This window comes from Anoplophora glabripennis, unplaced genomic scaffold (assembly GCF_000390285.2).
Source record: "Anoplophora glabripennis isolate ALB-LARVAE unplaced genomic scaffold, Agla_2.0 scaffold1008, whole genome shotgun sequence".
In the NCBI taxonomy this organism is placed as follows: domain Eukaryota; kingdom Metazoa; phylum Arthropoda; class Insecta; order Coleoptera; family Cerambycidae; genus Anoplophora; species Anoplophora glabripennis.
The window spans coordinates 81,763-94,143 of record NW_019417169.1 but is presented as its reverse complement, the minus strand read 5'-3'; the positions used below and the strand labels follow the sequence as shown (position 1 = coordinate 94,143).

At 35.0% G+C, this 12,381-nt stretch overlaps 2 protein-coding genes across 2 annotated transcripts in view; both read right to left on the bottom strand.

The window, feature by feature from the left end:
* Nucleotides 1-1,401: 1,401 nt before the first annotated feature.
* LOC108913136 lies at nucleotides 1,402-4,767 on the bottom strand. The gene is made up of 6 exons (XM_018718620.1): nucleotides 4,598-4,767; nucleotides 4,139-4,438; nucleotides 3,993-4,082; nucleotides 3,829-3,887; nucleotides 2,998-3,299; nucleotides 1,402-1,418 (listed from the first exon to the last, which is right to left on the bottom strand). Exons 1-6 carry the CDS (start codon nucleotides 4,712-4,714, stop codon nucleotides 1,402-1,404), a joined length of 885 nt encoding a protein of 294 aa, XP_018574136.1. The 5' UTR covers nucleotides 4,715-4,767.
* A 2-nt stretch (nucleotides 4,768-4,769) lies between these two features.
* The window catches only part of LOC111692181 (zinc finger protein 729-like), a 27,744-nt gene continuing 20,132 nt past the window's right edge, over nucleotides 4,770-12,381 (bottom strand). Inside the window, exons 8-13 of the mRNA XM_023455992.1 lie at nucleotides 10,856-11,155; nucleotides 10,539-10,798; nucleotides 9,742-10,441; nucleotides 9,374-9,555; nucleotides 8,569-8,902; nucleotides 4,770-4,913 (exon numbers count right to left, since the gene is read on the bottom strand). Of these exons, the coding sequence (XP_023311760.1) occupies nucleotides 4,770-4,913; nucleotides 8,569-8,902; nucleotides 9,374-9,555; nucleotides 9,742-10,441; nucleotides 10,539-10,798; nucleotides 10,856-11,155 (1,920 nt within the window). The remainder of the gene's footprint in view (nucleotides 4,914-8,568; nucleotides 8,903-9,373; nucleotides 9,556-9,741; nucleotides 10,442-10,538; nucleotides 10,799-10,855; nucleotides 11,156-12,381) is intronic.

The following is a 12,381-nucleotide window of genomic DNA, read 5'->3' as shown; positions in this document are numbered from 1 at the left end:
AAAATTAAAAATGTTCACAATTTATTACTTATTGACCAAAATTGGTATGTAGATACTTTGCTAATTGTAAATAAAGCCAATTTATGTTTTAAAATAGTTATTTTGGCTGTTCTAAAAAACAAAAAATTGAAAATTNCATCCACCCTCAAAGTCTGATAGACGAAAACTGGTACCGACGCATATATATGTATGTTATATACCCAATAAAGCATTGTTTTTTCAGTAATTTTGAAATATCTTCACATAAATGTTCAAAGCCTCTTCCTGCCCTGGTTTTCAGCAGTATTATCTGTCTCGTTTTTTACATCAATATTCAATTGTCCACGTGACTTTTGAGACGAGCGTTGCGGTAAACCAGAAAATAGTCCTTTGAAAAGCATTCTTTTCCCAACAGGGGAAAATTTTTTTATTTTTTTATAGGATGTAACTTTAATTTGGGATAAGTTTTTTTAGGGGTAATAGTACAGGTTCCCCTGATGAATCCGAAATTCTTTTTTTTAATCAAATAAGTAGTATTGTTGTATACGCTGCTACTGGTCGGCGTAAACCGAGATACCCGGAATTTGCGTATTAGTACACTATCAGTGTTGCCAGTTTTTAAATTAACTTACATTGTGCGAGTTATGGAAAATAATTTAGTTAATATAGATTGTTTTTGTATAACTTAGCGACGTGTGATTTTAGTCACCACATTTTTTTGATATCACTGTGGACGAAGCGCCAAACGTTAAAAAGAAAACCTTTTTTAAAAATTAAAAATGTTCACAATTTATTACTTATTGACCAAAATTGGTATGTAGATACTTTGCTAATTGTAAATAAAGCCAATTTATGTTTTAAAATAGTTATTTTGGCTGTTCTAAAAAACAAAAAATTGAAAATTCTAATCTGATATGAAATACTTTTTAAAATCAATTCAAGTTTTCGCAAACAATCATATGTATTTAATTTGTGAATTTCAAAGTGGATGACCTCTGAACTATACTACTGCCACCACGTACAGGGTGATTCACTGTAAAGGGGCGGAGGAGGGTCAAAATATAGTGAATCACTGTACTACTCTTATGATTATCAAATTGTTAATTCTTTATTTAGATTTAATACGAAAAAGTTCAAGAACAAAACAAAATATATTCTAAATGCGGGTATAATTCGCGATGAAATTTGTGTCCAGCATGACTAGCTGGACTCGATTTCAGAATGACAAATATTTTTTCTAATCCATCCATTTAAATATATATTTTGAAAAACAGTGTTCAGACGGAAGCTAATGATTTCGCCAATTTTGCCAATTTATACAGTACGGATTTAGTTTAAAAAAAAAACAACAGTAACTGGTTTAAAGGATGATATAATTCTATTATGTATTAATTGTAATTAATAAACAATTGGAGAATTTATTCAAGTTAAATCAAATCCTACAACGAAGATTAAAAATGCACAATTTAAATGTTTACAAAATCACAGAAAAATAAGGTAGTTGCTGCAAAATATATTTAGTAAGTTACAACAATCTTCTCGTCTACACTGGTCACTCTCAATTGTGTTCAATTTATGATATACTTTGCACTTCACACTTGCATATTTTTCTGTTCATCGATTGCTGTCTCACAAATCACACTAGCGAATCACACCGGTATATTTGCATTTAAGAAGACTGGTATTTGACATCTGATATTGTTCTTGTATTTAGTTTCGTAATCGTAGTTGCAACCCCTTCACGATTTGAACCTGTGAAGGATCTTCATGCTTCAGTTGATTTTTTGTGATATTCCTTTATTTACTTTTAAAATTACAGTTGCTACACTTGTACATTTGAACCTATGCATTTGGACTTGCGACGGATCTTTATGTTTCAGATGGTGCTGTTTGATAGCATTCTTGTATTCAGTTTTGAAGTCGCAGTCATTACACCTGTAGATTTGAGTCTGTGATGCCTCAGTTGGTGCGGTTTGATATGACTCTTGTATTTAGTTTCATAATCGCAGTCATTGCACCTATACATTTGGATCTGTGAAGCATCCTTATGCTTCAGTTGGTGTCGTTTGACATGACTCTTGTATTTAGTTTCGTAATTGCAGTCATTACACTTGTACATTTGAACCTGCGAAGGATCTTTATGTTTGACTTGGTGCATCTTGAGATAACCCTTTGATTTAGTTTTGTAATTGCAGTAGTTACACATGAACGTTTGAACCTGAGAAGGAACTTTATGTTTCAGTTGATGTTGTCTGAGAGAACTCAAGTATTTAGTTTCGTAATTACAGTCGTTACACTTGTACATTTGAACCTGCGAAGGATCTTTATGTTTCAGTTGATGTCCTTTCATATATTTCTTGTATTTAGTTTGGTAATCGCAGTCGTTGCACTTGTACATTTGAATCTGAGAAGGATCTTTATGTGTCAGCTGATGCTTTTTTATATCACTTTTGTATTTAGTTTCAAAATTGCAGTTGTTACACTTGTACATTTGAACCTGCGAAGGATCTTTATGTTTCAATTGGTGCCTTTTGATAACATACTTGTATTTAGTTTCGTAATCGCAGTCATTACACCTGTACATTTGAATCTGTGAAGGATCTTTATGTTGCAGTTCATGCTGTTTGAGAGAACTCAAGTATTTAGATTCATAACTGCAGTTGCTACACCTGTACATTTTGACCTGTGAAGGATCTTTATGTACCAACTGATGTCTGATTAAAAAATTCTTATTTATTGATTTGTGGCTGCAACTATCGCATTTGTAAATTGGCAGCTGTGAAGAAGTGTCCTTATGTGGCATTGTGTTGCGTTTGGTTTTATAATCACACTCGTTACATTCGCTTGAACCTCTCTTCTTTGTATGATTATTAAAGCTGGCCCTCGACTTTGTTTTGAAATTACAAAAGTCACACCTGTACAATCTTGCCGTAGATTCACTTTTGTGTTTCACTTGATGCCTATTAAGGTTACTCCTGTACTTTGTCTTGTAATTACATGATCCGCACCGGTGCATACCTATTTCTGGAGCAAGTTTATGCCTCAACCGGTGCCTCTGAAGTAATTTCTTGTTTTTCGTTTCGTATTTGCACGTTTCACATTTGTACAGTTCCGAATTGTTCTCGTGACTCGCACAGTGTGCTGTAAAATGGCTCTTCATTCCAGTTGTATAAAAACATTTATCACATTTATAACATACTTTGTGCTCCTGTTTGGTTTCCGTTTCTGATCCATCCTCGTGTTTACATTCGTCCTCTTCTACTTCGTTACACTCACTTTCCTCGAATGGTGCAATGTCAGAGCTCTGCAGTTGCGTGTCGCTGAAAAATAAAAGATTTTTAAGAGCAGACATTCTTGCATTTGAAGTTAATGTGACTTCTGATACTCATATCATTAATTATATACAAGGTGTTCCATCTAAGAGGGATTCTTCTCTAACTCTGCAACTGTAAAATTTATAAAAAAAATGGTTTTAATAAAAGTTGTCTGGAATTATGTGGGCCATGAGGAAAATATTTTTAGCTTTACAGGGTGTTCCATTTCACGTGGACGCTACATAACTTTGTTATTTTAAATGGAACGCCCTATATATTATTGTGGTTTTGAATTCCTTAGTTAATTCCTTAGAAAGTGTTTGCAATATTCTTTATAACCACCATAGGAAATAACTTTTTTTCCATTTATTTATCACCAACCCAGTAAACTAGCGTGGTAATTACTTGCTTCTACTAGAATGAATTTTCATTCATTTTGGTAACACAAGTTAATAGTTTGCAGTAATGGTTCAACCATATATTTAAACATTGTTACATTTAATTGTACGAAATTAATGTAAAAGTTTTTTCATACCTCTTTTCTTCATCTTCTGATTTTATATCAACACATTCATCTTTGATTGACAATTCCATCTCGTTAATATCAAATTTTTTATATAAGTTTTCAGTTTTAATAAATAAATCACACGGCGATGTTTCTATTTGACTTTCTGTATCTGGACTAAGAATTTCCTTTACCTCTGAGCAATCTCCCAGGAAAGTGTTGTGGGTACACAGAGAATCGAAGCATGGTTTACATACAACGGGATCTTTGACGATATTTACAATCTGCAAAGTAGTTATTTTTAATTCTGGAAAATGCAAGTGTTTCATATATTTGGTACCATTTCAGGAGCCAATTTCTCAATAGCTTCAAGTTCCTCTTCACGTATGCTCCTAAACTCACTTTCTACTGGCTGCATACACAGTCGACATATTTTCTGATTGTCTGAAATATCCGTTAACTCGCTTCCCTGTTCCTTCACGTACACTTCTCTTAAGTCGAGCTGTAGCGTTCCCTCGCAATCCACATGTGGAATAATTATATTATCGGTATTCAGACAAGCCGATTTAAATTCTAATGCTGCGTTTAAGTTTCTTCTGCAAGCATTACATATAACCTCTTTGTTGTCGCCTTCAAATTTCTGGAATGTATGCAACTTTAATCAAACGGAAAGAAAATAACTGCGCCGGAAAATAAATAAGTACAATTGAAAATAGATTGTTAAGTAGCTATACACGTGTTGAGACTGTTGAGAGATGTTAATCGAGGTAGTAGAATCCAGTATATTTCACCGACTTACCAATTTCAACAAAAGAACATGCAGAATGTCTCTAGTAGCGTTGTCTACGACTTCAAAACTTTTATCGGTTGTATTTGTGCGACAAAGTGTACACAACGTTACTTGAAGACCACTCATTGCAACAATTTTCTTTAAAATGTAAATATAATATTTATACTGTGATGTACTTATTTTAACTTTTAACCTTAACTGGCCACGCGTCACCTTGAAGTTTTCTTTTTTCTTCTGCTTCTTCTTTCCTTCTCGGAAGAACATTTCCAGCTATCATCTTATAAATGATTCCAATAGGTTTATATTTCACTTCTAGGCTGTCATTCTGCGGGAAAAATCGTCCAGATGGCAATATCCACGTAAGAAGGGTGAAACTTGTTCAGCGTCTACGTAGATTCTTTGAAATCGATCCATGTTCAACCAATTTCGGAGTGGCCTGAGTTCTTTGATTTAGTTGTCTATGCGTCAACAATAATGAACTTGATTTTACAAAAAACAATGTTAGTGAATTTTAACCTAATCGTTGGTTTTGTGAGCTAAGCTGTCACGGATGACACGCGAATGAAACTACACACCAGAACGAAAGCACAGTATATATAGGGTGAATTGCGTCGATCGAGATCTAGGAAAGAACTGATCCGAAAAATTTGAAAATTTGGCAACATGTCAATGTCCCGTGGGGAGAACAACTAAAACATCTAGAACTCCAGCACTTCCGGTTATACCGGAAGTCGACACTAACTTCGTTATTTTAAATGGGACATCCTATATATTATTGCATTTTCGGATTCTACGTGAAATTTAAGGGTAACTTTATTTCTTATACCTAGGAGATTTTGAGATATTAATATTTAAAGAAAAAAATTGACAGATGCAAGGGTCCGCGGAGATGCTAGTAACTCTTTTCAGGAGCGTGATATCGAGTGGATTTTTGGTACCTGCAAAGGGCATAGGTAATGCTAAATTATAGTATACCAACAAATTAAAACATTTAATACTAGGTGTTTCGTTTTTGCTGTTACATTTTTAATGTTATAGCTGTTTGATAACTTCAAACTTTGTTAACTTAAATGGAACACCCTGTATTTTTTTACTCTGTCGTATGCAGATTGAAATTTCCTTTCAAGCCGTATAAACATTGTTAGGATTGCCGTTACTATTTTTAGATATTTGCAATTTTCTATTTTTTGACCACTTTTTCTCGTATCAGACCTGTTGTCAAGTTGGCCATGACCAGAAACACTCCAAAATGATTAAAATAAATGTCAAATTATTGTTATACCTGTAATAGTTTTTGCTGAAAATTTAAATGAAAATGCCTGGGGATCGTTTAAATTATACTTATGAGGATTATTTTTATTTCTTTATTTATGAAAAAAAAGCAGCAGATTCTCTTCATATTCCTGAAATTACTTTGTCACATTTTCCAGGAAAACTGTTGCTGGAACAGAGATCTCTGTACAACGTGAGCATCTGCATCACACAAATAGTGAATGTGAAAATTTAGTTTGCCGTCTCTAGTAAAACAACATTCATCCGTACAAAGCTCCTTGCTTGTAAAATCAGGATCTTGTGCTGTTTGATGTCGAGAAAAATGCCAAAATTCCACACAGCTAGGGCTGAAAATCATCGTTATTTAATGCTTGAACCTTTTGTACATGAAAGGGGAGTAATAGTTGTTCCTGCGGTACACGCCACACGGTACTTCTCGGCAAATGTCGCGAGTAATGTTGCAACACAGGTCGCACATGCACAAGATGCACAGTATCGATGTAAAACGTGTAATTTCAACTTTTACACGTGCTATGAATCGCGTTTAAAGTGTAGAGTCCAAATGTGATCTGTTTTGCACATTTTGAATGTTATGTAATGTTCTGCAACCACTCTGAAAGTGTAGGAATTATTAGAAAAGCAACAAAAACTATTTAAAAGTAAGTTGTATGGATGTTTCATATTGTACCACTAATTTTTGTTGGCGCCCGCTGAAAAAGTTGTGCATAATTGTTAGCCCAAATGTAAAAAAAAAAATTTAAAAGGCGCATTTTTCTCCCATTTTTTATGTATAACTTGGAGAATATTGACATTAGAGAAAATAGTCAATCGAAAAAGTTTAGTTTTGAGATTCTCTTCAAAATAAAAATGGTCCAAAATTTTTATGTGCGTTATTGTTGCTGCAATACAGTATAGAATAGACCGAAAAAAATTTGTGGAAAAAGGTATTTTTTTCATGAATTTATTTCGGACCTTGACTTTACATCCATCCCGTAACAGATACTGACTGGACAAATTTGGATTTCCATGGCAGTAACTGTTAAAGGTATTTCAAGGCGCAGATAGCCGAGATAATTAGCAGACGTAAGAGAACACTGTTACTCTTTTTTTTAATCCGAGTGGTATGAAAAATTACAAATATTTTGAAGTATACAGAACAAATACCTCCTGCTGGGGGACCACTTAGCCGGGTGTCTTAGCTCGTGGATTTCGATCTGCCGAGGTAAGCATTACGGACGCAGGCAGGAATTTGGATGGGTGACCTAAGGCAGGCTCGGGGACGTGGCTGTGGCAGCCTACCAGAGACCTGGGTCGCCCAACATTTGCCGCATGCGTGTGGTCCCCGATAAATAGTAATGAGAACAGAGCAAAGAAAATCTCTGTAACTCAAGACCATGCTATCATACATAAACTGTACCAGACTTTGCCACCAAGCCACCCGTGTAGTAAATAGGTTGGTTTGAAGAAAAGTACTCGAGTAATGAAGGAAGGAGAGTGTACAAGGGGCCTAATGAGGCCTAAGTGCCGCGGTGGAAAAACAATTCCACCACTCTCCGACATACATACATACATACCTCCTGCTGAAGAGTTGCAATATATGATAAAAAAGAGAAACATAACTGTAACATAATCTTCTCATAGAAAATGAACATTAAGATTGGTAGTGTTATACAGCCAGCCCATAGTGTAGTTAAGTTTTATTTAGTTCATTTAAGCCTACAATACACAAACTATAATAGTCTAAACTTATTTCTAGGCCTTAAAATAACATTAACAAAATACCTTCCTTTACACTTGTTGCAACTCAATTCCCTTAATAAATTAACAAGAATTATGTCAAAATTATAGATTATATATAGGTGATAATACAGGATGCTGATTTTAATCTATTAAACTTTAAGGCGAGAATAATTGGACTTGTCAGTTCCACAACAAACTGTTTTCGAGAAACAGGGTGTTAAGTCCCAAAAAAAATTTCATCAACAGTAAATACACTCTGAAATAATACAGATGTTCGAACATTTGTTTTCAGAACTCAAATATCTCTATTATTTCAGAGGGTATTTACAGCAACTGATATTTTTTGGGAATCTTTAACACTTCGTCTCGTAATCTCATAATTGATTAAAATTTCAAAATATAAGATATAGTGCTATTATTCTTGGTTATTCCATTCGCTCCCAATATTTGACAGATAAAACTGAGACACCCTGTATATAACAAAAAACATGTTCACATATTCACGATCGGTATTATATTCACACAAGTCACTCGTGAATGCCTCTATTTTTGACTACATTTTGCACTTCAGTGGATGGTAATTCACATCTGTAAACACCGGTACATTTGCATTTAAGAAGACTCTATGTGACATCGGCAATTTTTACACCTGTACATTTGAATTCGAATGATCTTTATGTTTCAGTTGGTGCTGTTTCTTGTAATCCCTGTATTCAGTTTGGTAATCGTAGTCATTATACTTGTACATTTGAACTTGCAAAGGATCATTATGCTTCAGTTGGTGTTTTTTGATAACTTTTCTGTGTTTAGTTTCGTAATCACAGCTAGTTGTTACACCTGTACATTTGAATCTCCGAAGGATTTTTATGTTTCAGTTGGTGTCGTTTGACATTCTTCTTGTATATACTTTTGAAATCGCAGTCATTACACCCGTACATTTGAAGCTGTGAAGGATCACTATGCTTCACTTGGTGCTTTTTGATATCTTCCTTGTGTTTAGTTTCGTATTCACAGTCATTACATCTGTAAATTTGAATTTGCGAAGGATCTTTATGTTTCAGTTGGTGTCGTTTGACGTTCTTCTTGTATATAGTTTTGAAATCGCAATCATTACAGCTGTACATTTGAACCTCTAAAGGATCATTATGTTTCAGTTGGTGCTCTTTGATATCATCCTTGTATTTAGTTTCGTATTCACAGTCATTACATCTGTAAATCTCAACCTGAGAAGGATCTTTATGTTTCAGTTGGTGTCGTTTGACATTCTTCTTGTATATAGTTTTGAAATCGCAGTCGTTACACCTGTATATTTGAACATGTAAAGGATCGTTATGCTTCAGTTGGTGCTTTTTAATATCTTTCTTGCATTTAGTTTCGTAATCACAGTCATTACACCTGTACATTTGAATCTGTGAAAGATCAACATGCTTCAGTTGGTGCTTTTCGATATCTTTCTTGTATTTAGTTTCGTAATCACAGTCACTACACTTGTACATTTGAACCTGTGAAGGATTATTATGCTTCAGTCGGTGCCTTTTGATATTTTTCTTGTATTTCGTTTCGTAGTCACAGTCATTACACTTATACATTTGAACCTGCGAAGGATCTTTATGTATTAATTGGTGTTTTTTGATATAGCAACTGTACTTAGTTTCGTAATCACAGTTGTTACACCTGTACATTTGAACTTGTGAAGGATCTTTATGTTTCAGTTGGTGCCGTTCAATATGATTCTTATATTTAGTTTTGTAATCGCAGACGTTACACCTATACATTCGAAACCGCGAAGGATCTTCACGTTTCAGTTGGCGTTGGATGACACTGTATCTGGTTTCATCATCACAGTCGTTGTACGTTTGAATCTGTGAAGGATCCTTATGTGTCTGTAGGTGTTGTTTGATATAACTCTTGTATTTAGTTTCATAGTCACAGTCTTTACATCTGTACATTTCAATCTGCGAAGATTCTTTATGTTTCAGTTGGTGTCGTGTCAAAAACTTTCTGTATTCAGTTTTGTAATTGCAGTAATTACATCTGTACACTTCAATCTGCGAAGGATCTTTATGTCTTTGTTGGTGCTGTTTGATATAACTCTTGTATTTAGTTTTGAAATTACAGTTTTTACAGCTGTACATTTCAACCTGTGAAGGATCTTTATGTTTCAGTAGGTGCCGTTTGATAACGCTCCCGTATTTAGTTTCATAATTGCAGTCGTTACACCTGTACATTTTGACCTGCGAGGGATCTTTATGTACCAACTGATGTTGGATTAAAAGTCTCTTATTCACTGATTCGTAGTTGCATCTAGCACATTTATAAATTGGCTGTTGTGAAGCGTCTTTATTTGTCGAAGAGTTGTCTTTGGTTTTATGGCAATACTCATCACATTTGTTTGATTTTTTGTGTTTATTGAAGCTAGTCCTCAACTTTGTTTTGAAATAACAAAAGTCGCACTTGTACACTCGTGCATCGGAGGCACTTTTGTGTTTCACCTGATGCATAACAAGGTCGGACCTATACTTTGTCTTGTAGTTACAGAACTGGCATCGATGCAAATGCATTTTCGAAGAATCTTTATGTCTAAACTGGTGCCTTTCAAGTAATTTTTTATTTTCAGTTTCATATTCACAGGATTCACATTTATACACTTCCAAGCCGTTTTTGTGTCTTGCATGGTGTGCTGCAAAACAGGTCTCGCATTCAGTTTCGTAAATACATTTATCACATTTGTACAATACTTTGCGCTCCTGCTTGACTTTCGTATTACATTCGTTTGCTGATCCATCCTCATGTTTACAATCGTTCTTATCGTATGGTCCAATATCAGAGCTCAGCGTGTCGCTAAAAAAATTTAAGAATTTAATAATATGTGTTAACCGTTTAACACTATACACTGATTCAATTGTATAATACTAATGAAAAAATAGACTTTTCTTACCTCTTTTCTCTATCTTCTGATTTTATATCAACATATTCTTCTTTAATTGCCAATTCCATTTCGTTAATATCAAATTCTTTGTGCAAGTTTTCAGTTTTAACAAATAAATAACATGATGATATATCTTTTGAACTTCCTGGGTTTGAATTATCACAATTTTTTTCTTCTATTTCCATGCAATGTTTTAGGAAACTGTTGTGGGTATACAGAGAATCACAGCACTTCTTACATAAAATGTGATCTTTGACGATACTTCCAATCTACAAAACACATTTTTTTTAATTGTGAAAAATGCAAGCATTTAATAACATTCATACCATTTCAGGAGCCAATTTCTGAATAGCTTCAAGTTCCTCTTCACGTATGCACCTAAACTCACTTTCTACTGGCTGCATGCACAATCGACATATTTTCTGGTTGTCTGAAATATCCATCAATTCGGTTCTCTTTTCCCTCATGTAGAGTTCTCCTAAGTCGCGTTGTACCATTTTTTCACTATTCACATATGGAATAATTGTGTTATGGGTATTCAGACAATTTGATTTAAATTCTGATGCTGCATATAATTTTCTTCTGCAAGCGTTACATATAACCTCTTTGCTCTCATTATTCAATTTCTAAAATACATGCAAATTTCATCAAACGCAATGAAAATAACAATGTCAAAAAGCAACAATTGAGTAGTAAAAGGATTAGTATTCGCTTTGCACGTGTTGACACTGTTGAAAAGTGTTATGTTAATTGAGATGGTAGAATCCAATACGTTTCACCGACTTACCAATTTCAACAAAAGATGATGTAGAATGTCTCTAGTAACGTTGTCTATTACTTTAAAACTTTTATCAGTTACAGTTTTAAGGCAGAGCCTACACAAAATTTCCCGAACACCACTCATGACAGCAATTTTCTTTAAAACGTAAAATAAGCATCGAAGTTGGGTGTATACACATTATAACCTCAATTAACATCAAGTGAATAGTTTTGGGTCTTCTTCTTCTTCTATCCTCGGAACAACAAGATGGTAAAACATGTTTAATGTAAATTATATATACAATATTATATTAGTTTAAATAACAAATTGCCGCCATTTCAGGCAGTTTTCTTAGATCGGAGGGCGTTCACCACACAGTGCCCCCTGGCGGCGGACTGCTTAACTTGATTAGAAGTAAATTTTACAAAATTAATGTTTAGTAACCATAAACTTGGAAGTTACTTACTTATGGAAATTAAATATACATACAAAATAAATCCTTTACTTACCATGTTTATTTCACGTTGATATCCAAATCGCATATTAGCTTCGAGTATATACTACTGGAGGTAGCTTGCCATTGCGAAAAGTGTGGTTGTGTGCGAGAGAGACAGACATGGTGTCTCACTCCAGCACGCACGCAATTGGTTGGAAATGAATGCTCGCGTTCATTGGCACCCGTCATTGAAGTGAAGAATATTATAGAATGTTAATGATATACAGGGTAGCCCATCGAAAACGTACCGCGCGCCATTATTCTATGGCTAGAAATTGGCCTCAATGATTTGGGATCGAGGGGGATTATCCCTCTTTATCCTGCCTCATCTCGTGTAGGCCTGGACAGCCTTCGTAGGTGGGCCCCATCCGTCGTCTACCCCGACCGCAAATGCGGCCGGTGTAGGCGCTTTGTGGGACCTCCTTTTGTCCTGGCTGGGCCCCGCCGGCTAGGGCCCTTTCTTCTGGCGCTCTTCTTGCTTCGCCGGCTCGTCTGTGTAAACCCCGGGGGTAGTGTCATGTTTATGTGTGGTATGGTTGGGTAGGGTAGTGCGGCTATGCAGCCTGGGATGCGCTTTGCTAAGGTGGCCCTTAGGC

Bases quoted from the DNA above. Each gene is read 5' to 3' on its own strand.
- LOC108913136 (XM_018718620.1), bottom strand. From the start codon at position 4,714: ATGAGTGGTCTTCAAGTAACGTTGTGTACACTTTGTCGCACAAATACA. The intron at 4,083-4,138 runs GTACCAAATATA...ACTACTTTGCAG, and splicing joins AGAAATTGGCTCCTGAAATG to ATTGTAAATATCGTCAAAGA. The intron at 3,888-3,992 runs GTAAAGGAAATT...GATATTAACGAG, and splicing joins TCCTGGGAGATTGCTCAGAG to ATGGAATTGTCAATCAAAGA.